This window comes from Carassius carassius, chromosome 16, assembly GCF_963082965.1.
Source record: "Carassius carassius chromosome 16, fCarCar2.1, whole genome shotgun sequence".
In the NCBI taxonomy this organism is placed as follows: domain Eukaryota; kingdom Metazoa; phylum Chordata; class Actinopteri; order Cypriniformes; family Cyprinidae; genus Carassius; species Carassius carassius.
In genome coordinates, this window is record NC_081770.1 from 28,983,225 (window position 1) to 29,007,759 (window position 24,535).

General features: G+C 35.1%; 1 protein-coding gene across 2 annotated transcripts in view; it reads right to left on the reverse strand.

The window, feature by feature from the left end:
• Window positions 1-5,365: 5,365 nt before the first annotated feature.
• LOC132160087 (metabotropic glutamate receptor 7-like) overlaps window positions 5,366-24,535 on the reverse strand; it is a 205,469-nt gene continuing 186,299 nt past the window's right edge. Inside the window, exons 9-11 of one of the 2 annotated variants that reach the window (XM_059569796.1) lie at window positions 16,635-16,881; window positions 14,339-14,360; window positions 5,366-6,779 (exon numbers count right to left, since the gene is read on the reverse strand). In XM_059569796.1, the coding sequence (XP_059425779.1) occupies window positions 14,356-14,360; window positions 16,635-16,881 (252 nt within the window). In that variant the 3' untranslated portion in view covers window positions 5,366-6,779; window positions 14,339-14,355. The remainder of the gene's footprint in view (window positions 6,780-14,338; window positions 14,361-16,634; window positions 16,882-24,535) is intronic. The other variant, XM_059569795.1, reaches the window with a different exon arrangement.

The window sequence follows — 24,535 nt, forward strand, 5'->3', positions numbered from 1 at the left end:
ATATAACTAAAATTACTTATTTAATTACCTTACAGCTAGCCTGACAGCTTAGCATGCTACTATAAAAAACCTGCTAGATAACAACAATAGCTGATTAGCATGCTAAGATCTCAAACTACATTAAAATAACAATAGCAAGAAGACCTACTAATAAGTGTATTCATGTATTATATTACAAAAATACAAATAAACCTTTATCATTCCGTTTTAGCAGTGAGTTTGTAAGCTAAGCAGGCTGTTTGAAAACCACTAGCCGGTTATCCTGCTTGTTTAGCATACAATAACTGCTTAGACTGCTATTTTGCCTTACAGTAGCCTGACAGCTCAGCATTTTTTTTATAGTTGATAAATCTGCTACATTAGCATACAAATAACCGTCTATAATCAAAGCCTGCTAAAATAACTACCACTGCTACAAAAGGAGAATAAGAAAGGCTACTTTGATTACCTAACATCTAGCCTGGCAGTTTAGCATACTACTGGTTAATAAGCCTGCTAGATTAGCATAACAATAGCTAACTAAAACTGATAAACTAATTTTACTAATTTTGATTACAGCTAGCCTAACACCTCAGCATACTAACAGCCAATTAGCGTGCTGAAAGTTATTACCATTACAAAAGGACAAGTAAAAATACTATTTCAATATTTGTATTTATTTAACCTATATTTTAATGATTTCAAAGCCTCATAATAAATCAAATGAGTAAAACTCATTTTGATAATTTATGGCCAACAAACTTGTGTTCAAAAGCAAGCAAATACCTTCATTTAAACAGATGCTTAAACACACACATGTAGGCCTATTCTTACGTAATATTTTCCATTCCATAATTGTAAGCTACATGATTCAATCAGGAGTGTTATTTGCATGAGAGATTTTCCAAACCAGTCGTGTGAATTAATACCGGATTGTGCAGTCCACTGGGGATCCAAATGAGCGTAATGACCCATACAATTTCCATCTGATGCATGGCATGTAAATTAGGATGTGACACCTTTTATGAGTGAGAAAATTTGCATTTGCCCATCATTTAAAACGCCAAGCTGTATGGCTAGTCAACGTATAGCAATGTAATTGTGTAACTACTTTGGAGTACGTTCATGACTAATTTCCTCTTGTGTAAGTCTGTTCATTTATTGCTTTATCTGCAGTATGAGTAAAAATGACCGGAGATTGTTGAAATAACAATAATTCAATAATAATTACTCTTGGCTAAATGTACAAGTTTTCAAATCCTAAAGAAAGTTATCAGTATTGATACTAGCAAGGGATAGATCACCCAAAATATTATATTAACCTAATTTATTTCCCCTTATGTCATTGCAACCTATTTTATTGATGATTCCTTCAATTACCATGCTTTGCTGGTATGAAGGTTATAAGAGCATGTTAAATAATAAATAAGCACCATGTTAATAACCTTTCCAGAAATCTTGATTGTTTAACAACCACAGCTAGTGTAATATTACTGAATATTGCACATCCTCCTATCCTGCTGCTTGCTCTTGTCTGATTTTAAATTGGTTCATAACTAAATTACTAGGCTGTCACATTCATAGTTCGATACAGGCTGTGTGCTGTGTGTTTTTATAATCGTAGTGAGCCAACATTGTTGATGAATGGTTAATGTGCAGCTGTCTGAATGAAATACTGTTAATAAAAACCCTTAAACTAGAGTTAAGATTTCAGGCATTGTGAAAAATTGTGAATTTCCTGCAAGTGACAACAGCTGCAGCAGAAAAATGGCCATCATTGTCTGTGCTGTGAATAAAATGATAAATACTGTACATTAACTGACGGGGCAAATTAATTCCTCTTGTCCTAATAATTCATATTTTACAATATTTTACACAGCAATAAATATTAAATATTATATGGCAGTTGACTTGTTTCAAATTATTTTTTTCTTGCTACTTTGTCGATATTTTACACTGAAATTATAAATAATTATATATATATAATTTTATATAATCTTTTTTTGCAGGATATCTCTGTGGTTAAAATGGGAAGAGGCAATTACAGATGAAAATATAATCTTTTATCCATTAGTACAGTCATAAACATTCATGCCGAAGGGCTTTCGTGACATTTCTCCCCGCATTGTGGATCGCACTCATAACCAAAATGTGGAACATATAATCCGGGAGGAAAGGAGTTAAACATGTTGCATGGCAGTCAGAAATGCCCGAGATGAAATGTCAAATACTTACTTAAGATGCAGCTGAAATAGATCAATGTGTCCTGAGTCATCTCTCAATATCCTGAGTTCTCCCCACTACCAAATGGAAAGGCCAAGACTCAAACACGCATTCCCTGGCAAGCGGGTTAATAACTTTCAATCCCATGGATCGTATAAATTGTGTGCTATTGACACCTGCTATTCCTTGCTTGATAGAGGGAAAGACCTCATCAGATTGAAGATATGTCTATTTGTGGCCAAGTCTGTCTTTTTAGGTCTCAATTTTGCTTAGTTTAAGCCCCCATGCCAGGTGGAAATGAAGAGCTGTATTGGTTTGTACTTCCATACCTTTGTGAGAATAATCCTTTTGATCATGTTCATGTTCAGTTCCTTCAGAAGGAGGTTATGGGTATTGTTTGCAAGCTCGCTCATGTCAACAAACTGAAAGTCAATAGTCTCAGCCACAGACAGCAGGCCCAAAGACCTTCCACAGTATCTTCTCAAGCACATTACACACATGAAAACAAGGGCTTGCTAAAAAAAAAAAACTAAAAAAAAACAGCATCTCCGTTATGATTGGTTGGTTTATTCACATAATCAGACTAATCTGCCTGGTAACAATGCCTTTTAGCATGACTATATGTCACATATTATATAATGCAAACTATAAAGTTAACATTTAATTTTTGTTGTTCTGTTTTATCAGTAGTTTGTAAGTTAGACAGTAAATTAGCTTTATAGCTTAGCATACATAAACTGATTAGCCTGTTAACATAACATATAACTAACTCATAGCCTGCTAGCTTAACAAATTGTTAGCTGATTAGACTGCTCTTTTACATACCATTAGCTGTGTAGCCTGCCAATATACCACCAAAAGAAATAACTAGTACTTATAAATGATGAAATTTAGTCAAAATGTGTTTGTTGTTCTGTTGTGTCTGTTAGTTTGCAAGCACATGCATCATCTTGTAAGCTAACTTATCTTACCAACCTAACTAACCAACTAGCCTTGCATATACATTCAGTGGATGCCTTTTATAGCTTAGCAGACTTTTAGTATAACATCTAGTTAACTCATTGGCATTTTTGCTTAACACATGGGTAGATAATAAGACTGCTAGTTTAATATTGCATTAGTTGATTAACTATGGTATCAACGAACAAAAATGCTATAGTGCTTACATATAAGAATGGTCCAATTTAACACACACTGTCCTGTTTTATCAGCTTGTTTCTAAGTTAAGCAAGTGCAATTTGCAAGCTAACTAGTTGTAACAGTTAGATTAGCATACATTTAACCTGCTAACATAGATCCCAGAAACAATTAACAGAAACACCATTTGGATCATATAGAAGACAAAAACAATAAATTCAGATTCAAATTCATCCAGATTGTTATAACTAACTTCCTAGTCTGATTGCTTGGTTTTACACACACAATCTTACTAGTCAGCCAGTAACAAAGTTTAAGTCTTTAAGGCCCGGTTTCACAAACAGAGCTTAGCTTAAGCCAGGACTAAGCCTTAGTTAAGTTAAGATATTTAAGCAACTTCTACAAAAATGCCTTAGAAGAAAACACTACAGGTGTGGATCTTGACACAAAACAATGGCACTGACATATTTTAAGATATGTCGGAGCAAGATATTTTCAGTTGGACCGCTCAAACATGCATTTTAGTCTAGAACTAGCTTAAGCCTTGTCTGTGAAAACGGGGGTAAGTCTTCTTCGAACTTTAGGTCATCTAACCCCAGTATAAATTGCATATTATGTAATGTTCACTATAAATGTCAAATGCCAACACTTGATGTCCTGTTTTATCAGTTATTTTATAAGATAAGCAAGTGCATCAACTTGTGAGCTAACTGGTTAGCCAATATGCTTTGCATACAGCAAGTAAATTAGCTTTCTATCTTAGAATACAGCTAATAAGTATGTTAGCTTAGCATATAGCTAACTCATTAGCCTGCTAGCATAACACTCACTAGCTGATTACAGTGTAAAATTAACATATTAGCCAATTAACCTGCTAATAAAACTACCACAGGTACCAAAACTGACAAGAGTATAGTTTTGATTATACAGAGAGTGAAATTCATGAATTCTGATTCAAACTAAAACATTATATTTCTCAAGTAATGACCTCAAATGCATCAACATCCTCAGTACATGCTGAGCCGTGACATTTGCTGTGGCGTAAACAAGTCAAAGACACGTTAACACACAGCTGAGCCGTGACAGTGCTTTAGCAAATGTGTTTTGCAAGCCACAAAGATTTCCTTCCTCCTGAATTAAAGACACTTTAGAATTTCTCTCTCCAGCTGTGATTGAAAGACATTTCTCTGTCATCATCTGACAGGCCTGAGCTTCAGCACACAACGCCTTCTGCTGACAGTGCAGGACTTGTCAACCGCGCACACGCCCGTTCGCTAACACTCCGCAAATCAAACGCAGCTTTGATCCCATTTTATAATTCAGAAGATGTTTTTCAACAGTAGAACTTAAACAGAAGTGTTTCCATCACCTTCCCATGTGGGACAAAGCTTACGTCATAGTCATAGTCTGAACTGAATCTGAATGAAAGACTTTTTGGCTAACATAGCGCCTTTAGCCCCTGCTGGCAGATGCTGTAACTACAATGTGAGACAACCATTCAGTAAGTGAACTGGGAGGATATCTTGATATTACAAGAGCACATTCAAGCTGAAGTCAAAACAGTAAGACAGTAGCACTTGCAGAGTTAAAAATAAATAAATAACTCTCTTTCCCAATAGTCAATCTATCCGCCATTCATCAGCCACAAAAAATTCCCGCTCCCAACTCAGGCCATTGATGGAGCCAATCTTGCTGGATGTTGAAATCATGCACCTATTGGTTGGTGCTGCAACTACACCATTCTGGGGGGGGGGGGGACATTTCTCCATTGACACCCCTTCTAAATTAGATTTGTGTGTTTCTAGTGCATTATACATAATATAATATAATATAATATAATATAATATAATATAATATAATATAATATAATATAATATAATATAATATAATATAATATAATATAATATTTCCTTTTATATTCATATTTTGAATTAACCTAAAAATTGTCTTACATTAACAAGCAAATTCAAGGTTAATAATAAATTCAAGCAAGCAAATTCAACGCTAATCATAATAATAATAAAAGTAATAAAAAATAACCAAATGGTTTTATTTCATGTTGGTACATTCTTGGACAACACCACAGTATAGTTGCATGAGTGGCCAAACATAAAAGTCTTCCACAATATCAGCACATAAGCAGCAAGGGCAACATGAATATACTTAGTACAAACAGTATAAAACATACATGCTTTTTATTTTATTTTATTAGTTTTTTTTTTCATATTTTTTAAATATATATTCATATCTTTTGCACAATTTCTCCATAAGTTCCGGGGCAGTTAAAAATACCAAGACAAATTAAAGCCATATTCTGCCTTGAGTGAGTGAATGTCTGAGAAATCCATTAAGGTAAAAAGAGAGAAATCAATAAAGGCTTGTAAAATCATCCATAAACAGGCCATTGTGAGAGAACTGTGGTGAAAGTTTCATTTACTTCAACATCAAACATATCAAGCATGCATTGACAACTGCTACGCGAACACTTTCTTTAAAAAGAATTCTGAAACACCATCGATCACCGGGGTTTAGTCACTGTAAAACCAATGCAACATCTCTCAAAGTCACTATAAACACAGTCGATGGTCTACGAACCCTTACAAACATGGTGGGAAAGTCGAAAAATGTGAAACGTTTATCATGTTAAAGGGCGCAAACCAACACAGATCCTCAAAATAAAGAATCAATATTCCAGGAATGGGATCTCAAAGAGAAGAATATGGCTTTAATACAATGTGCATCCAGAAAAGGCAAGGAAAACCAAAAAAGAAATGCTCAACCGAAACGTAAAAACAGCCAAACGAAACCAAAATGCTGAAAGAACCACACAAATTTGCACGAAAAATCCCAAAAACTTGCAGATTGGAAGTACATGTAAAGATGAGGAGGACCTTAAGGCCCAGCATTCGAAAGCCATGTCAATTCATCAGTGCCCTGAAGAAAGTCTGTGATGGAGTGTCAAAAGAAATGCCTTGTCAAAGGTCTATCACGCCAAGTGCAACCTCAATCGTTTGACTGACAGGCAATCAGTCGTTTTGTGCCACTGTTACACCCCATCAGTTTCCTCCATCAGCGAAACAAAAAAACAAAAAATACAACTAAATTTATTTCCTCTGCTTGTAATTCCTGTTACTTTTTTGTAGATGTCAGGTTATTTATTTATTTTTGGGGGGTGATTTTGCAGTTTTATGTGTCTTAAATGTGTTGAAAATCAACTGATATCCTCTTTCGTTGGTTTAGCTGAGGGCCCAATCGCTGTCCTGGCCCTTGGACGAAATAAGGATGAAAACAGAAGGACACCAAAAGCTTTTTCCTGCTTTACTTTTGTTCCAAAGAGCTGAGAGAAACCAGGAAGTGCCATCGATCACCTTCCTCCTGTGATGGAGGCCCTCAGATCACAAGGTCATTGTAGTTCACGTATTTCTTCTTAGCAGCCGGACCTGCGAAGAGAGAAAGATGAAAGATTGTTTTTCATTTGACATCTTCCTTTTTTTCTTGCTAAATATAAGAGGAATTCATTGATTCTTGTCAGGAGGCCTGACAGGGACACTTTTTAGGACAGTAAGTTTAACAGCATAGAACAGAAAACGTCCACAAATTGACTATTAAATGGACAGTTCACCTAAAAAGGAAAATTACTCCATGATTTACTCACCCTCAAGCCATAGGTGTTTATGACTTTCTTGTTTCAGAATACAATCAGAGTTATATTAAAAATGTCCTGGCTATTCCAATCTTTATAATGGCAGTGAATGGGGGTCGAGATTTTGAAGGCCAAAAACTGCCTCGATCCATCATAAAAAGTGCTTCACACAGCTCCGGTGGGGTAATAAAGTCTTTTGATGTGAATTGATGCATTTGTGTAAGAAAAATACCCATATTTAAAACTTTAGAAGCTAGCTTCTGCTAAAAGTCGTACGCGCGTTCATGAGAAAGTGATGTTTAAGCTTGGGCTGCCCCCTAATAGAGGAGGCATGGTCGACCAAAATTCTATTAGGTGCAGAATTCTTTTTTTTTTTTTTTAAATCCACAGGAGAAGTCATGCAGTCCGTGATGGACAGATAGTTAACGGCTGGTCTATGTGGTAATACAGTACATCGGGCAAGATATCCAAACTCTCGCCTATCATTCATCAACCTCAAATAAGACAACATTACAAGGTCGCTCCCTCTGATGTTTACCTAGAAATGTGCGCTATTGAATTGTCTATGCGAGGAGAGGAAGCTGAACTATAGCACGCTCACTGCATTACAGATAGAGCAGCTAAAATACTCTGTAATTTCTGATCATACAGATAAGAGTAATTAATCTATTGAATCTGTTAAGACTCTTTGTTTATTTGTGTGTACTCACAAGAACAGCAAAATGTTGCGCTTTTGTAAAATAATGAAAGCAAAATGTGTTTTCTGCTGTCTCGGTCTCTGTGAACTTGAGTGCAAAACTCCGAAACTCTGTGTATCTCCGCCTTACAGATATGAAAACAACACCACAAAGATCAACATTCCAGCCCGGAATTCACATTTTCAAGGGAGAATAACTGACTGTAGCATTGTTTTTTAGATAAACAAGTATGTTAACTTAGCATGTTTCTTAAATATCTGCAAACATATTATGGCATTTTTATGCCTTAGTGGAGTCAAAATCTTACATGCAGAACTTTTAAGCATGTGCTTGAGCGCTTATTTGCTATGTAGGGAATTAAAGGCTCATTATAAAGATTTAAAGGGTTTATTAATAAAAAATCTTTAGTCAAAGGAAGCCCTAGTTCCAGCAGATGATGTATGACATAGGTGTAGTGTTAGCTCCTGTGAAATATGTTGCATGTGGATGCACAGTGGAGAGAGCAAAACAAAACACCAGTCACCACCGAATTAGAAGTACAAAATGCAGATTTGTAAAGAAGAATGTCAGAGGATTTCGAAATAAGTCAAGAGGAGACTGGATTTTTTTAATGTATTTTTTTTCTTACACAAATGAATCGATTCACTTCAGAATGCCTTTATTAACCCCCTGGATCCATGTGGAACACATTTTTTTATAATGGATGGAGGCACTTTTTGGGGGGCTTTAAATCCTTGACCCCTATTCACTGACATTATAAAGCTCGGAAGAGCCAGGACATTGTTTAATGTAACTGATTATATTTGTATGAAAGAAGAAAAATCATATGGTATAAGAAGATTGCTAGAATGCTCTATGTATTTATATTTATATTATATTCATGCATTTAGCAGGCGCTTTTATCCAAAGCGACTTACAGTGCATTCAGGCTATCAATTTTTACCTATCATGTGTTCCCGGGGATTCAAACCCCCAACCTTGCGCTTGACAACGCAGTGCTCTACCAATTGAGCTACAGGAACTCTATGTGGTTTCCAGGCTGTCCTGGGCAGTTTCTATGTTATTGTAAGTGGTCACTATGGTATTCTGGGTGGTTGCTAGGATGTTCCAAATTAGATGCTTTGTTGTTCTATGTGTTTCCCATTGATAAAATATTGCCAGGGTGTTCTATATGGTTTCCAGGGTGCCTGTGTATTTGCTAGAATGTTTTGAGAGGTTGCTAGGTGGTTGAAAGGTTATTCAGAGTGGTTGTTTGAATGCTTTGAGAGGCTTATAGATGGTTGCTAGGGTGTTCTAGGTGGTTACTATTGTGTAGTTACCAAGGTTTTGAGAGACTGAGAAAAGATTACTGCTGTGTTCTGGTTGATTTCTACAAATGGCTGTTAGGGTGTTCTGAATGGTTACTATGATGTTCTATGTGGGTGCTTGTTCTGGGTAAATTTCTAGGGTATCTTAAGAGTTTTGTTGTGTGTTCTGAGTGTTTGCTAGAGTAAAAAGTTGCTAGGTGGTTGCCAGGGTGTTCTAGGTAGTTTGCAGGGTTTTCTGGGTAGTTGCTAGGGTGTTTTGAGAGATTGCTAGGTGGTTGCTGGGATGTTCTGAGTGTGATGCTTGTGTGGGTGTTCTGGGTGGTTTCTAGGTTGTTCTGAGCAGTTGCTAGGGTGTTCTGGGTGGATTTTAGTGTTTCCTGATCATTTGCTAGAGTGCTCTAGATGGTTTAGAGAGTGTTTTGGGTGGTTTCTAGGGCATTGTGCTATGTAGTTACATGCAGTTCTTAATACTTTAATATCAACAGTAAAGGGGAAACTGAAAAATCCCTAACTCAAGTCTGAGCAAGTTAAACTCACATAAATGTAAAAAACTGTATTTATTATTTTATGAAAGAGCAACACAAAATCAAACAGATGAATATGGCATAAGTGTTATGTAAGAAACCCTCAAATGTCTACAGTCATAACAGCGTGACCTTCACACGCTGCCGCTGATGTGTTTGCAGAGACTCTGTGGAACTAAATGACTCCAGTCTCAAATTACAGTGCTTATTCACGGTTGCTTCTTGTGCTCTTTTGCATGTAAATGAACTTCTAAATATTTTAAAGTAAAGGTTACCAAGTAGAGAGATCATTGTGGCCTTTAAGTGTCAGAAGCCCCTTTAGTATTTGAGTTAAATGTCACCCTGACAGCCATCTATTCAGAAATGTGGCCTTGACGAACGCGGACTGAGGAAAGTGCTCTCAATATGCAAAAACAAACATAAATACATTATAATACAAATAATAGGAGTCAGAAGGAATAACCAGAGGTTGCTCGTGTTTTGAGAAGTTAATAGAAGGTTGCTAGGGTGTTTCTAGTGTTAATAGGATGTTCTGGGTGGTTGCTAGAGTGTTCGGAATGGTTTCTATGATGTTCAATGTGTGAGTTTGTTCTGGGTCATTCCTGATGTGTCTTGACATGTTTCTAGGGTGTTCAGAATGGTTGCTAAGGTGTTTTATGATATTGCTAGGTTCTAGTTGGGTGCTTGGGTGGTTGCCAAGATATTTTGAGAGGTTGCTAGGATTTCTAAGTGGTTGCTAGTGTTTAGAGAGGTTGACAGAAGGTTGCTAGGGTGTTCCTTGTGGTTACTAGGATGTTCTGGGTTGGTCGCTAGAGTGTTCTGAATGGTTTCTATGATCTTCAATGTGGGAGTTTGTTCTAGGTCATTCCTGAACTGTCTTGACAGGGTTCAGAGTGGTTTCTAGGGTGTTTTATGATATTGTTAGGTTTTAATTGGGTGTCTGAGTGGTTGCTATGGTGTTTGAGAGGTTTCTAGTGTCTTGAAAGGTTGACAGAAAGTTTCTAGGGTGCTCTGAATAGTTTCTACAATGTTCTTTGCAGGAACTTGTTCTGGGTGGTTCCCAGGGTGTTCCATGTGGTTGCTAGGGTGCTTTACAAGATGGCTAGATGTATGGGTAATCTAGTCTATACACAGACCTGTATTACACCGTAAAAAAAAAAAAATTTTTTTTGACTATTTCCTTACATTTGACATTTACATCTGAGAATGATGGAAAACAATTAGGGAGGAAGACAGAAGATGGGACCAAGTTTACTGAAGGTAACTGTATTCTCCTGTAAAATAAAGGTGATGTGACCCCTTTTAAAGATCTTATTTTTCCCAGTATATTACAACATTTCCCATTCTTTCACATAATCAAAGTTCAGCCAGAAGCCATTATGATTTCCCTGACCTACTGCAGTACATCTTTACTGCGCGGCACACTATAAACATCTTAATGGGTCTGGTCTCACATCTATAGTACTCATGGGATGGGAAGAGTGTTAGAAATGCAGGTCTGACAACAGAACGTTTGGTATGGATGGAGGAAAACAAGGGCATAACGAGATTGTAAACAAGGATTCCACTCATTTGCATACTACTTTTATTCAACTTTGTCGCACATCCCAACACTGCATCGCAATGATTGCAGTTTCTTCTGTTGCTTTAAATAAACAACGCTCACTAAGTTTTACTCATTAAACACAACAGAATAAATGTAAATCCATTTTTTTCTGCTTCATGTAAACAGCGCATGCACAACCCGGACATGCGTCAGCACGCACATGTGTTGTTTACATGAAGCGGAAGTGCGCGCATGCATCATGATACTCCCCAAAATGGAGGAAATCCACAGCAGAATGGATAAGGAGGAGAATAATTGTTGAACAAAGTTGTTATTTCTGTTTTCTTTGGGCACAAAACGTATTCTTGTAGCTTTGTAAAATTATGCTTAAACTACTAATGTCACATGGACTATTTTACTAATATCCTTACTACATTTCTGAACCTTGATCGTGGTAGTACCTGTGCTGTCTATGGGAGGGTAAAAGAGCTCTCAGAATGCACAAAATATATCTTAATTTGTGTTCCGAAGATGAACAAAGGTCTTACGGGTTTTGGAACGACTTGAGGGTAATGACCTAATAATGATTAATGACCGAAATTTCATTTTTGGGTGAACTATCCTTGAAATTCAAAAACGACATTTAAAAAAATAATGGAAATTGTGTAAAAGAGTGTTTTTACAAACAATAACATTAACATCATACTGTATGTATGCTACACATACTGTAATGCTACAATTACATAAGAACTGTTTACGAATGTTTTACACAAACGTTTTACACAAATATTTCAAAACTGCCTTTGCTTCATAAATGAAACTGAATTCGGGTCACTTTAATGCTATTGATCACTGTGAATGCTTCATTAAAAGAGAAATCGGTGTCTATCAGAAGAGAATAGCCTCTTTGCACAAGCTAATCTTTTCAATGGAAGAAAAATTTTATAGGGTTCATTTATAATATTTTATTAGGATGAGATTATAATATGGGTCATTAACATCTGTAATACTGCACACTCTATTTTTGTGACGGTAAGGATCATTAAGATATTGAATACGATGTTGAAAGCTCACGAACACTGTTGTGTTTTGCCGACAATTAATAATTAATAAACAATATAGGAGTAATGAATCATCACTGCTGTCGGAGCAAATCTATACATCGGTTTCGATGCAAACTGTTGACAGTAAAATTCAGCCGTTCTATTTGACGTCAAATCTTATTTAAAGTCTATCACCATTCAGCCTCGCACATCAAATAGACTCGAATTTGCATGTCCCACCAAAATCGCTGGGAATGAGGGTAATGATTATGGTTTCAGCTCTTGGCATTGGCATCTCGGCTCAGTAGTTTTAGAGCCTGTTCCCCTCGGGTGTCAGATACTTCAGGGTTCAGGACATTCATATACATACTTATCCATAAAAATAATTTAGAGAGTCAGAGTGTGTTATATAGAGGAAGAGGGAGAGAGAAAGAACATAGAGTGCACAGGGAAGGCTGACACAGATGGTTCACAGCTCTTTAGGGAGTTGCGGTGGAATCTGCCATGCCATAACAGTGGCGCACAGGGAATTGAGCAGTGGGACTTGCGTTTGAAGCTTGGGATCTTCCACGTGTCATCTGATTACCACTGACAGTTGAGTTCACCGTTTCATAACTGTGTTCAGCAATTGCTCAGACACTCTTTGGATTCTTGGAACCATCAATTATGCAAAATACTTGCTGCATGTAGATGAGGCCAAATCTGGTTTTGCATATCTTCTCTTAAAATCTCAATAGTTTTTCCATCCACTGATTTCCTAGATCTTCTTAATTTTCATTTCATGTCGACTTTAATGACATTATTTTCTCGTGAGCCTCAAAACAGTTACATGGAACCATTATTTCAAATCCCAAATATTTTTTTGCGTCACTTGTATTCAAAAGTGATGTAACGTTGTCAAACGGCACAAGGCCTTTAACGACAATCTAAATGAACCAGTTTCTCAATTTGAAACCTAAGGTAAGTTATCGTAGTTCAGTGGTTCTCAACTGAAGGGTAAAAACTATGCTAAATGCTAATAATACATGCTACCTCGCAGGAATGAAACAGATTTAAAAACAACAACAACAAAAACATTACAAGTTAATAAAAAGCAATGCTAAACGCTAATAATAAAATGCTAACCAACAGGGGTAAAATAGGGATTTAAACAATTCTTAATTTAATTGGGTGCCTGAGTGGTTGCTATGGTGTTTTGAGAGGTTTCTAGTGTTTTAAAACAATTCTAATTGCTAATAATAATAATAATGATGATGATGATAATGATAATAATAATGTTAAATCCTAATAATTAATGCTAGCCAGCAGGAATGAAACAGGAATAAAAACAATGTATTTAGCTAATGAAAAGCAATGTTAAATGATAATAATAACATTTCAAACAACAGGGGTGAAATAGGGATTAAAAACAATAATAATTGCTAATAATAAAATGTTAACCAGCAGAGCTAAAACAGGGATTAAAAACAATTTTAAATGCTAATAATAAAAACAATGTTAACTGCTAACAATAAATGATAACCAACAGGAATAAAACAGGGATAATAATAATAATAATAATAATAATAATAAAAACTATGTCAGTATATATATATATATATATATATATATATATATATATATATATATATATATATATATATATATATATATATATATATATATATGTAAACAATTTTACTGTAACAATTTCAATTAGTAATGTTTTTCTTTAAAGTCACCCACAACAATATTGACATCTCTCAAACAGCAATAAATTAGAATTTTGTTAATATTCTGTTTTATCATTGGAAAATTATATAAAAAGGTGATAAATAGATTCACATAAAGCTGAACAAAAATGTTGCACTACATGATGTGCATTTGCCAAATGTGCCAATTTGCTCTCATGGTCAATAGTGTACAATTTAGTCAGTATTCACAAATAATTCAGGAAGAGCAACATACTGAACATACTGAATTCAGTGCATTATTTTGTATGAAGTATGGAAAAATTTTGTATGAAGACTGAAATAATTTTCTCACAAAACGTATCCCAACAATGTACAATTTTCCTGGTTTTTTCCAATTTTTTTCATGGTTTTCATTCTCTAGCGCTATTGAGTGACACTGTGGGATCGTCACGGAGTATTGATGAATGGCCACAAAAGACCAATTAGCATTTCCACCTCGTCCTTTCCCCCAGCGTTCGGAAGTGACAAGGTCATAACCAAAGGTAGAAGATTAATTTGGTCTTACCTGATAAATTATGAGAATTAGCCTGTTGGGAGAAAAACAGTACTTGGTGAGCTGTTTCTGATTGGTCCAGTAGAAGCAAAGCAGAGATTCAGATTGGTCCAAACAGCCATGAAATTTAAATTCAAGCTGGGTTTGAAGGTGGGTGTATTTTAGCATTGATCTGTGACTTATATGCCATTTGCCCCATCTAATAATGGCATATCTAATAATGTGGGAAAGCATTGCCACTGTCAAAAAAAATAAAATAAAATAAAAGCCTTGACGGTATCATTTTTTAAAAAATTAATTTCCCAATGTTGTCTTCTTTATGTGCCTTATCTATTTGAAAAACCCAAAAGTAGCTGAAAGGTTGCAAAAGGCTGTATTTTTTCAGTCAAAGCCGCATAAACAACACCAAAAGTACTTTTCATCTCCCGAAATTTCATTTCCTTTTCAAAGAACCGTGGCTTTCCTTTGACAGTGAAGACATGCTAATCCTCTGGGCAAAAACCAGTCCTGCGCTATTACTTTCTCCCTCTCTCTGCGGTGTGTGGCCCACCATCTCGTGTTCATTAGAGGAAATGTGGTCATTCTCAGCAGATGACTTCATTCCATTATATCTGACACAAGCTCATGCTGCAACAAGCAACAGGCCAAAGCAACAGAATTTCAGCTCATGGTGCCATTCTGCAATGAATCTTGCAAGCACTGCACTCTGGGACATGAGCTCGCTTTTACACCTGCCGGCTGCAGGAAAAGCAACTTTAAGGGTCAAAACTGAGATAATGGTTAAGTGAATTTGATATTAGCACTCATGACATAAGCACTCAGATAACTCTGGATTTATTAGAATTTACATACCAGGTTTGCATATCTATAAATACCTGGAATAAGTGAATTACTTTTTTTTTTCTGGTAAAATACCATAAATTAATTAATACTTATCCTTCAGAATTTTTAGAGGCTTAAACTAATTAAAGTCATTATAAATGAGTATTACCATTTTTTTTTTTTCATTTGATTATGGAAAAAAACAAAACATGATAAGCAATTTAATTAACTGTCACCCCATCCCATAAACAGGACGGCTACATTTACTTCGATATATCACAATTAAATCTAATCTAATCTTGACAAACTATATATCGTTGGAAAGGTCTAAGACTCCCAAATATATATTTTACCAATGTTGTTTGTTAAAAATTATGTAGTAAAAGTAATAGATTAATTTAGACGTGCACCCTCAAAAATCTAAATTATAACAGGAGTTTTGACCTTTGTTTAAAAAAAAAGACTTATTCGTTGCCTTTTTCTCTATCACATTTTAGAAATCATCAGAAATTATATATCAACTGAAAACTTAAAATCTCAAAATTCATCCTTTAAATAATCTAAAACAATCCATCCATCCATCCATCTTCTTCCGCTTATAATCTAAAACAATAAGCAATATAATGCAATATAAACATTATAAAACAATATAAACTGTAAATATATTTTTTGTTAATAAATACAATTTTTTGGTGTTTATATATATATATATATATATATATATATATATTTTTTTTTTTTTTTTTTTTCAAATAATGATGGTTTGCTACCTTTATAATAAATATTAAATACATATATTATTGTATAAAAAAAAAATTAAATAAAAAAACAAAGTAGGGATGCACCGATGTATCAGCTGCCGATATTTATTGGCCGATTTTTTATTATTTGAAAGTTATCACCATATTGGAAATAGCATGAAAATGGCTGATACTTATGGCTTATAATGGTAATAATAGAAAGGAATGCAGGAACAGAAATGTTCAAATACTGATTCAGATTTTTTCCTTTTTAAGCTCTGCTTTATGTAATTGACCAATATCGGTATCAGAATCGCCAATAGTTGCTATCGGTGCATTCCTGCTTAAAGGTGCAATGATATGCTTTATTATAGACTATAGTTATAAATAAACTATCGATTCACAATAATAATTACATTTATTTATTTTTGTAAAATTTTTATTGATCTCTGCTAATTATAAAAAAGGGCAATGATAAGTGCAAAAAGCCAGAAAACATGCATAATAATGTGAAATATTAAGTCACATTATCTTCTTTTGATAACTTACATTCGCTCATGTGATCTCCCAAAAAAAAAAAAAAGAATAATAATAAATGATATCACATTATTTTTATGATTGTAAAGGCGAATTTCCTAACCACATCAGTCTCTCAGTGTTCACCATATTTACTACAAAGACATCTGAATTCATCATGAGCAAACATACAGTATCAAGTTCATACAGTATACAGTTTTGTAACTTACTGTTGGGATCCACATTTTCACACAGTTCGGTTTTTGCCTCGCCGTTCGGTCGGTCACTGGGTTTGTGTGACAGACGTGAGGACATGGTGGCCGCCGTCACCACGGCCTTGAAGCTGCGCTTCCGTTTCTGCACGTTGAGCTCTGGGTGGAAGATGATGACGTAGACCTTGGGCATGTAGAGCATTCCCAGAGCCACGGACGCGCTCAGATTCATGGAGATGGTCAGCGTGGTGGTTTGGATGTAGAGCTTTGGGGGTAACAAGGAGGAAAATTGTATTACGGCAAGGGAAAATGAAAAATAAATGAATAATAATAATAATAAAAATTTCATTAAGACCTGAAAAAGAGATATAAAACTGGATTTTGAGACAAAATGTGAATTATTTTTCATATACAAGCTTGCAATTCACTCAAATTTCAATTTTTTTTTTTTAATATAGTGCAGATAAAGTATTTAGCAAAATGCTCCTTTGTCGAGTAAATTTTTCTACATAGTTTATGGTCACTGAATGGCTTTTCTGAGGTAAATGTGTAAAAGTGTAAAAGTGACATATTGTTTAGAAACTTTCACTGACGTCTTTCCACGGTGGAAACACTGATTAGTTGAGATACGATACTTTCCGGTAAGATTTTCTTTTTCTTTTAACATAATTCATGTTCATTCATGAATATAAGAGAAGTGTTGCGAAGTCTGCGGTTTTCCCTTGGAGTTGGGCTACTTTATCACTGTTTCTGTTGGTGGATAGTTTTTTATGTCTGCGAGTTGAAGCTACCCCAATAACGTGATATTTAGCCCATGCGATACAAAGTTTACCAGGGAACCACACCAATAAAACGTGCATTTTAATCCCCCGTGACACAATTTCGAATGGGCTACGCAATTGGGCTAGTTGTGGGCTACTTTTGAGTAGCAACTGGGCTGGTTTTAATGTGAAAATCTGTCAACCTGGACGAGGTGATTGATAAATGTTGAACTGCATGGCTACATTGGTCTTTCAAACCTTGCAAAACAGCAGCAATATGGTATTTATTGTTCATTTATTTCATAATAAAACTTTTTTCATGCATCAACCGTAAACGACATCGATTTAAAGCCTAGTTCACCCAAATATGTAAAACTTTTTGCATCATTATAGCATGCTTAAACACCAAATTTAAAACACACAAATAATTTAATATTACTTCATTGCATATTTACGTAAACTAATTTGTGATTGGACCAGTTCATTGAGGGTGAGTAATATATAATATATATATATATATACTTTTTTGGGGTGAACCGATATCAGAGTATCAATTAAAATCAAGAACATATTTTTTAATCTAGCTCTAGATGGTTTTTCATGAAATTATTCTGTGAACTTCAGGATGGGATTCGAGACAAAATGAAAAATAAAATAAAATCCGAACAGGTCTGTTCCAAAGGCACTCTGTATTGAAGTCCTGGTGAGAGAATTCAAAGCCAAACGGATGATAATCATTCTTTAAAACTCGAGCTACTGTCATTGCCTGAGAGTACAGCTCTTGCATGGATGTACTTTTCTTGTATGAAAAAAGGAGCTTGTCAAAGTATCATAATGAAGGCTTTCATGCCATAGCCGTATCGCATTAGTACTACGGCAAAGATTCATTTCATGTGGCTGTTAACGGCACTCTGGCAAGTATGTAATTACCAATATCCTCAGTGTGTTTAATCTTTAATGTAGTGCGAGTTCAAAGCCTGTTAGGAAGGTCACGGGTGCGTTTCGATAAAGTGACGGCCCTCGTTCATGAAACGCAAGTGGAATGAATTGTAAAAATCTTTCAAAAACCACGAATCGTCACTGAAATGTGTTCTGCTCGTGTTTCAAAAATGATGCACTATGTTTATACTGCCTGTACAAAAAAGATTGTGCTGCCAATAAAACAACTACTCCAGTAAAACTTAAGGTCTGGACCACTTTGTCATTTATTCAGGCCAAGATCTGCCACCTCAAAGAGCAGGAGACTTAGAGTTGTTACTTTTGGTCTCTGAATATCTGTGATGGAAATGATAATGATAGAGTGAAATTAAATGTTTTTGACTTTTTTCCCTTGTTAAATTCTAATTTCAGAGCTAGCATTAATGCAACCTAACTAAGACAGAAATCAATGTTCACACTTTTTGAATAATTTGACAAAATTGATAACATATTAACAGTAAAGTGCAAAACTATTCATACAATCATTGAATTGTTTATATATATATATATATATATATATATATATATGTATATATATATATATATATATATATATATATATATTAGGGGTGTAACGGTTCACAAAATTCACGGTTCGGTTCGATACGATACACTGGTGTCACGGTTCGGTACGTTTTAGATACAGCAAAAAGAAAAAAATAAATAGATAAATAGATAAATTTCCTTGATTTTTAAAAAAAAATTTATTTATTAAAACTAACAGAGCATGTTTTTTTTTGTTTTGTTTTTTACATTGAACAATGATGGAGCTATTCTTTACCCATCTTCTATGGTGTTTTCTTAGCAGCATACTGTATAAAACAAAAACAGCTCCTTATAAAAAAAATGAAAATGTTATATTATTGTAGTAGTTATGAACAAATACAAAGATGTAACTTTTTATATGGAACTCTATAACTTTATATCGAGTGTGTTTTTACTCAATTGGTTCTCTATAGGGCTTATGTTTTTTGGAACAAAGCAGGAATTACGGTCTGTCTGAAATGGGCTCGTGAGTGAATATTGTAACGGGGCTCAATTACATTAAGCATGTTCTTAAAACCTACGTTTTCCACTACAGAGTAAGGCGCCCGCTCACTCAGTATGCGCTGACCAGAAATAGAAGATCCTCCAATAACCAACAGGTCTGGTGTTTGGGTGCACTTTGGATTCCCTGTAAGCTATAATGGTGATGATAGAATGAATGGTAAATAGTAAGGTCTCATATCCGCGGCTATAACGTAAATGTAGCCTACCAATCGCCGTGGTGATGTCTTTTGCCCTGTTTGAATCCGTTTGAAATGTCTGTCTAAATGCTGCGGGAATAGTTTGTTGCGTGTATGTTTCTCCTTTTTTTCGTCTTTTCCCAGATACTGACACGCTAAGGTGATGTCGGCGTAAATGAGTTGACATGTTTCAAGTATTCCCGCTGGGGTTTTTTTTTTTTTTTTTGTATTCCCGCTGGTGTACCCTAGATGCGACATATCGTTGTTTTTTTATCCACCACTCTCTTGCCCTCACCATTATAGCTTACAGGGAATCCAAAGTGCAACCAAACACCAGACCTGTCGGTTATTGGAGGAGCGTACTGAGTGAGCGAGAGCCTGACTGAGTAGCCTAACATAAACATATAAGTTGGTGTTTTTTTCTTCTTTGGGGGTGTCAGGGGCGTTGCCTGTTACGTCGTTTGGGTTATTGGGCTACCTTTTTGAACGCATATCATTATATTTCACAATTTTTTTTATTTTCCAAATATAATTAATTAGTCCAACGAACCGTTCGGTCCATAATGCGTACCGCGTACCGAACCGAAAGCCTCGTACCGAACGGTTCAATACGAATACGCGTATCGTTACACCCCTAATATATATATATATATATATATATATATATATATATATATATTACATGAGAAAATGGATAAAATGGCAGCTAGAATGAAAATGACATACATGAAAAAGATAAGGTGCGAAACAAATACATTTTAAATATATACAGGTTTTACAGTATTTGCAAAAGGAACAAAACTCTTCATGAAATTATTTTTAAATTAAACAAATCCATTTTTATATTTTTTACTTAATTTCACAAAATTACAGCTAGATTTTAAATAACAAATTAACTTTCAAAAGAAGCAAAACTAAACTACAAAACTAAGGTCGAAAACTGTTAATGAAATGACTTAATTTTTATATATATATATACATCAATTTACAGTTTTTGCATCATTTGGCAAGATTCCAACAAAACTGGTAATTACAAATTAACTCTTCATGAAATGATTTTATTAAAAAAAAAAAAAAAAGCAAATTAACTGTATACTTTTACTTAGTTTGGCACAATTACACCTAGACAGGAAAATGCATATATCAAACTGTAAATATTTTAAACTAATTAATGAATGAATTAATGGATGAATTAATTTACATTGATTTTACTTCTTGTTCATCGTTGTATTAATTATATTTTTGAACAATTCATATTTTATAATAGATTTTCATTTTTCAAGACTTGTCTTTTTTATTTCTTATAAAAATGCTAAGTAAAATAAATATTAAAAAGTAGCAAAAGTAAATAATTATAATAATAAAAGATCTAAAGAAAACTAGTCAAGTCAGGCAAGTCCACATAACAAAAAAAAAGAACAATAAATAAAACTGCACCCTTTGGACATAAAATTTCTCACAGTTCTTAGTTTTTTATTTATTTATTTATATTTTTTTTAAATATGAAATCGATCATACCAAAAAATAGACCACTGAAAAAAAAAAACACCAAAAATGTGTGTAGAATCTGATCAGCATTGCATGGCCCATATTTGACTTGTACCTCTTCCATTTTTAGCCCATTATGGGAGTAACGTTCACCACTCCAACAGCCGGATAACATAATTCCCGCGGGCTCTCGAATCAGACAACCTTAAAAAAATTCTAAAGAAAAAAAGTGTGAAAACCTCCAGGGGTGTCAAATTAATCTGCCAGTCCAAAGTGCAAATGCAGTGAACTAACTCGAGCTGAGAGATCGACACCTGATTCTTCAGCTTTTCATTGGCCGAAGAAACAGAGAGAAATCCAGCATGCTTGACTTGATCGAACCCATATTCACCACCAACACCACATCTTCTATGAAAGATAACAGCTGGTGATTCAAGCATGGCTGATACCAAACGTGACGTAAACATTTTTTAAATAAAAATCTGTGACAATCTGATCATAAACTGCAGTATCATGATGCTCAATTGCATGAATCATTTTCTAAATATTAATCACTTATTGAATGGGTTTTGTGATGCGCACACCAAATCACCTTGTGTAACACAAACACACAACACACACTCCCCCTCTGGCTTCTGCTCGGCGTTAATTACTGAGCATTCAATCTTAACACCAGCTCTGATCTGAGATGTTCGGATGTGAGGGATGATATGGTGAAGAGGGGGAGTTTTATGGATGTGATTTGGGCTAATAATGGATCAGTCAGAACTGGAGCAGCTCACAAATAAACAGCTCGATAGATGAGGAACATCGCTTCTGCAGAGAAGAGCTCATAAAACATCACAAAGAGACTGAAAATCGAACCAAGACGCTACAGAGCACAGAAGTAGATCTGGGCTGTATGACAATACATATGCTATGAAACCAAAGAATTGCGGTACAGATTTATATGACGGCATGTGGAAGAACTTGTCACATGAGGCTTTAAAATTGGCTTATTCAATTAACATTTAGACTGATAATCTGTTATATAATATTAAAGAAAAGAATGCTTTTCATTAAAAATGAATAAATCAATACATTCAGGTTGAACCACTGATAGCAGATGGACTATTCTGGCGATGTCTTTCATATTTTCTGGACCTTGACAGTGTAATTTACCAGGCAGTCAATGGGACAGTCACAAGCCTCCCGGTTTTCATCCGAAATATCTTAAATTGTGTTCCGAAGATGGACAAAGCTTTTACATGTTTGGAACTACATGGGGGGTATGTGATAAATGACAACATTTCCATTTTGGGGTGGCGTAACCCTTTAAACTAACATTGCCCCATGCTAAAACACGTGTCTAATGATTAAACCGAAGTTTCCTAAAGTCTCAAATGACCTCAACACATTTTTTATGACAACCTCATTAACACCAGTGACAGACAAATCCACAATCCACCGCCTTATGACAACATGCAATTTAAACAGATAAGAATCCAATTGGCGTGCCGACTCCTGTCGTGATCATATGCTAATCCTGACAATCTATCAGCCAGATTTCCAGTCTTCATTTATTTATTCCTGCAGTCTGTTCCTTTCTGCTGTTCTTGCACCGTCAAACAAGGACACGTAGATCTGGGATGCTGGAATAGGCACTAAAGATGCTTTTCAGCCTCGAGTCTCTATACTCAACCCAAGGCTGAACCCTCTTCTAAGCAACGTCTTTGCCTTAAAACCGTATTTGAAAACCAATCCTTAAAATGTTTTTTTTTTTTATGTCTTCGGAGAGTCACACCTATAGAGGAAGCAAAACATCTTACGCGTGCCACATGAGAGGCTCTTCGAATGCCACACGACCATCAGGCAGCTTCAGATAGGAAGAGACTTATTATATAAAGTGGTATACATGCAGTGACACAGGAAGTTGACTCAAAGTGCGCTGTGATGTCGGTTACAGTCACTCTGGATGAAGGTGACACATTCGGTACCACTGAGAAACGCAATCGGGAGACATACTGTAGGCGGAAAGGAGAAACGTTTTTACATTTTCTCCTTACGTGCAATAGGACAAAGCATTTTGTTATCTAAATGTCCTTTTCTTCCCCCTTAAGATTATTTTCTTTGGTTGGTGTTAGTAGGTAATTTGGCTTGAAACCTGTAAAGGCAGCTACACAAAAACACATTGAGCTCATTGAATTTGTTCTCAAAGAAATATATATTTTTATTATTATTATTATTATTATTATTGCAAATACAATTAAATTTAAAAAAAGGTTATGCTATATAACTGCGACTTTATATTTTAGACTGCGACTTTTTCTCACAATTGTGCCATTATTTCTCATGAATTTCAATAATTGTGACTTTACTGTGTAAAGTTCTCTCAACTGAAACTTTTTCTGTCATAACCATGACTTTATATCTAAATTTAACGTTATGTTTCAAAATTACAACTTTGTTTATCGTAATTTCACCATTATTTATCTCAAAATTTGACTGTAAGTGCAATTCCAACTTTATTTCTCATAATTCTGACTGATATTTTGAAATTATGACTATCTCATAATTTCACATCTTTTAAAATTGTGACTATACTAGGAATTTCCAACTTTTTCTTACATTGTAATTATGATTTTATATCTCCATTTGACATTTTATTTCATAATTGCAACTTCATATTTCACAGTACAATTACAATTTTCATAATTTAGTAGTTTTCAAACTTGTTTTCTCAGTTTGACTTAATATTTCAAATTTGTGATGATGTTTCTCGTAATTTCAACTTTTTCTTGCAATTGGCTTTTTATATCTCTCATTTACAAAAATTGTTTAGTGTAGTCACACTTTTGTATCTGTCTCTCCTTTATTTTAATTTTTTTATACTTTATATCTCCCAATAATGACTTTTTTGTAACTGCTAACTTATATTTACAAGGAATGAAGCTGCTATATTGTGAATTTACATCTTGCAATTGAAAGTGAAAAAAGTGAAAGTGACGTGGCATTCAGCCAAGTATGGTGACCCATACTCAGAATTTGTGCTCTGCTTTTAACCCATCCGAAATGCACACACACAGAGCAGTGAACACACACACACACACACACTGTGAGCACACACCCGGAGCAGTGGGCAGCCATTTATGCTGCAGCGCCCGGGGAGCAGTTGGGGGTTCAGTGCCTTGCTCAAGGACACCTAAGTCGTGGTATTGAAGGTGGAGAGATAACTGTACATGCACTCCCCCCACCCACAATTCCTGCCAGCCCGAGACTCGAACTCACAACCTTTGAACTGGGAGTCCGACTCTCTAACCATTAGGCCATGACAAATTGTGATTTCAATTTGAAAATGTAAACTTTGCCTCTCCTAAATTGCTTTTTTTGGCACTTGCAGTTGTGACTTTAAAACTTACAAAATTGATCTTTTTGTTTGAAATAAAGTAAACCAAAGAATAAGACCATTTGTACTAGAATTTTTTTT